Source organism: Limulus polyphemus, unplaced genomic scaffold (assembly GCF_000517525.1).
Source record: "Limulus polyphemus unplaced genomic scaffold, Limulus_polyphemus-2.1.2 Scaffold3292, whole genome shotgun sequence".
Lineage (NCBI taxonomy): Eukaryota > Metazoa > Arthropoda > Merostomata > Xiphosura > Limulidae > Limulus > Limulus polyphemus.
The window spans coordinates 71,649-75,589 of record NW_013668902.1 but is presented as its reverse complement, the minus strand read 5'-3'; the positions used below and the strand labels follow the sequence as shown (position 1 = coordinate 75,589).

At 28.6% G+C, this 3,941-nt stretch overlaps 1 protein-coding gene across 6 annotated transcripts in view; it reads right to left on the bottom strand.

Moving 5' to 3' along the window:
- Nucleotides 1-3,941, bottom strand: part of LOC106469087 (cytoplasmic dynein 1 intermediate chain 2-like) — a 98,745-nt gene that overhangs the window by 29,999 nt on the left and 64,805 nt on the right. For all 6 annotated transcript variants that reach the window (XM_022397496.1, XM_022397498.1, XM_022397497.1 and 3 more), the window contains one exon: nucleotides 2,729-2,854. In XM_022397496.1, the coding sequence (XP_022253204.1) occupies nucleotides 2,729-2,854 (126 nt within the window). The remainder of the gene's footprint in view (nucleotides 1-2,728; nucleotides 2,855-3,941) is intronic.

The following is a 3,941-nucleotide window of genomic DNA, read 5'->3' as shown; positions in this document are numbered from 1 at the left end:
GTCAATCCCAGGGACCAAGCCTGTGCTGAAAAGAGTTAACAGAAAGTCATGTGCATACCTTAAAGTTCACATTCTACTTAACACTTTCACTATAGGCATCTTTTTCTGCACATATCATGGGGTTTTACTGAGTTACATTGAAAATTTAATTACTTTCTTATTATAATATACGAATAAACTTGGCAAAAAAACATAGCTAATAATCCAAATTTTAATATTATATAGTTCTCTCTGACATATAATAATATATTATTTATAATCAATAGAAAACCAAAGTTTTAATCTATCAAATGGCATAATATTATATTACAGTTTTCTGTACAGCCTAAACTTTATTCCCATGGGAAACACATTGACAAGCTTAGCTGGATTTTGAACAATTCTAGTCTGTTTTTTGCATGTTATTATTCTGTGTTCTTTGGTGTATTATCTAATTAAATAAAAAATTATTTAGTGCAGTAGTAACATTAGTATAAAAAAGTAGGTTTACATTTTGTTAACAGTCAACAGGAAAAAAAAAAAGACAATCCAGGTAAGTACTTTATTTCTTGTTTTTCATCTGCATTCTTTATTTATTATTATAGAAGTAACTAAAATGTAAAAATTAGAAACGTTTTAGATTACATTAGGTAAAATAAGTAATAATGATAATAATAAAAATTTTTCATGAGGTATGCTTGAGAACAAACTCATGATTAGCCCATTCATTATGTAAATTGATAGGATAACGTGAGCTACACTTTCACCAAGTGATTTACAAATTTTATGGTGGGAATATTAGTTAGACCTGGTTCAAAGAGCAATAAAACAATCAAATTTAACTATAAACAGAGGTATACTGTTATGAGTTTAAATCTATTTAGGATAAACAAATGTAGTTTCATGTTACAATTTGAAGTCATTCTAAAAAAAAAAAAGAGAGAGGGTAATTTACCTTTTAAAAAAAAACCTTTGAAATTTATTTAGGAGGTTTTAAGAAATATTTCAAATGAAGAAAATCCTTTTTAATCTTAAGATGAAAATGACTGCAATTGGAGCAGTCAACACTTTAACACCATATATTCATGGAGAAATTTTTATGGAAAACACTTCATTAAGAATTCTGATTTTTTTGTTTACAAATGACTCTTAATGGCTGTTAAAAGCTTGCAAAATTTCATGAAGAGAAAAAAACATATTAGAAGGTATCTTATGAAAAATTTAAAGGTCAGTTTGGGGTCAATTTTTAAGTTGAATTGACCAAGCTCATAGTGAGTGAGTTAATGTGATGATAATTATTTTATGCTCCCAGAAATGTATTTTTGCAAAAACAGTTTGAATATGAAAAAATAATAATAAAACAACAACATACAAAATGCAAACTATGTCATAACTATTATAATTTTTCTGTCTTTCTAACTATGCAATTAAATATTCTGCTAATTCTGCTGTTTCCCATGGGAATAAAGTTTGAACTGGAAGCGAAACAATTAATTCTCTGTACATAAAACAATGAAATATAACACCTCACTTGAAAGGTTAACACTTTTGCTTTCTATTGGTTATAAACAATATCATAAATAATAAACGTTAGAGAACTATTGGCACTATATAAAAGTGAGTGACACACGGGCATGGCAAGAGGGGTCAGAATTTTTTGTTTATGGCTCTGTAACCAAATAAGATTGAAGGTTATAAAAATTATGTTTTGCCTAAGTGATGAAAACATTATGAGTAATTTATGTTAAATTTATTACTTCTTGGAGGAGTGGTAAATTCATTAAAGATGAAAGGATAACTAGATAGTAAATGTCACAATTCTCATATTAGGGGAACTTGAGGATTTTTTTTAACATTGCCTTATAAAATTAAGAGCTTAAAACATATATAATTTGGATTATTAGCTACATTTTGATGCCAAGTTTATTCATATACTATGATAATAAAGTACTCTAATTAAATTTTGAATGTAGATCAGTAAAACTTTGTGACATGCGCCGAAAAGGATGTTTGTAGCAAGAAGGCTAAATCAACACAGAATGGTAAGACAAAGTCACTTTTTACTGCAATGTACATACCTGGCTAGACACCCACTATAAAACAAATATTACAGTTTAAAAATAACCAAAACTCTGTTTTTCTAAATAATAGATTGATCACTCCATAATGAATACCATACAAGTTGTTGATTTTTCTACTAATTCTACACTTATCTTAAAGTCAATCATTTATTATATTGTTTACCTCACAATAAGCCTGATGACAATTAAATAAACCTACTGTGTGTGCTAGATGAAAAAGTGTTTAAAACATTTTACTAATCAATCTATTACAGCATATCTTTCATAACCGATAATTCAGTTTTAAATTTTGATAAAAAATATATTACTGAAAACCTTACAGAAGTTTGATAGACTGTATATTATACTATATTTCAGCATAATGCTACAATTAATTATCAATATAGCATGCACACCCACTTAAGTTAACAGGACATAAGCAACAGTATATATTCAAATGCTATAGAGGCAGCTCAAGTTGAACATTAAAAAACAGAACTGCCATATGTGAGAAGTGAATAAAATGTTTAACAAAATAATTATATGTATCCATTTACTACTAATTAAATACAAATCGTAATAAAACCTATTACAGCAGAAATAAGAGATTAAAACTATTTTTTTCATACGTTGAATAAAATATTATTTTGAAACATTAGATGGTATATTATAAAACCAGTATTACTGACTTGACAGTGAAATATGTGTTCTGGTGTGGTCTTCTTAAACTTCATATTCCAGATAAGACAAACACCATCAGGGTCATGGGGAACATCTTCATTGTTATTATAAGATGCCACCAGTAACTCGGGAAACTAAATAAAAAATTATACTAGTTTGTCTAATTTATGCAACATGATTGTCTTTGTCCAATAAACATTCAAATACATTTTATCAGTTCTTTACTTTTGTTAAACTACTACAAATTTACATAGAAGGTTACTTCCCTAGATGTCTAATGAATGGATGTTAAGGATTAAAATACTTTATCTGTTGTTAAAATGAAAACTTATACTTAATGTGTCCAAAACCTTCTGTCTGCACATTGACACATTTTTTTAACTACTCTTTATCAGAGATTCACTTTGTTACAGGTAGAACGGATTAGAATAAAAAAAAATCCTCAATTAATTGTCGTGAAAGACTGGATGCAAAGAACATTTTTCTTCTTCTAGCATAATCACTTAATTATATGGTATTCTCAGGTGCACTAACAACTTAAGGATAAGTGTAGTAACTACATTTGATTCAGGAATATCAGGAAATATATCATTGAGTTAAATATGAATTCTCTGGCTGATCCACTAGAAGAGATCAGTGTCAACTTTTACACAGAGTAATTTACTATAAAGCAATTTTTATCATGAGAAAGTGCATGTCATACCATAGAGGAATGGCCCAAAACAATAGGTAATAAGAGTGAAATAAGTCACATTCCACAGCCAATATTCTATTGTGAAAACTACACAAAAGGCTAAAAAGCACATTTATAAAATTATTTGAAAGTTCTGGGTAAACATTAAATGCTCATTTAATAAAGCTAAAAAAGACAGCAAACACTAAATATGCTTTGCTTATTACAATACTATAATGACTCCTAAGGCAAATAAACTTTTTCTTATATTTGTAATGTTAACATTTTCCTTACCTGAAAATGTATTTCAGATAGACATTCACCTCTCCACAGAATTAAGAACTATTACCTTGCACCACTGCCAAAAAGTTTTTGCACATGCACCAAGCCTTTAATTGAAACTCTCAACCCTAAACTTAATAACTTATTATGTCAGTCTATGATGCACTTTGCATTAGACTGTAGCTCTCCACCAATAGAAGAGTGATACATCCTCCACCTGTAATATTCCCCCTTTAGCACATAGTGTATACCAAAGGCTCCTTCTT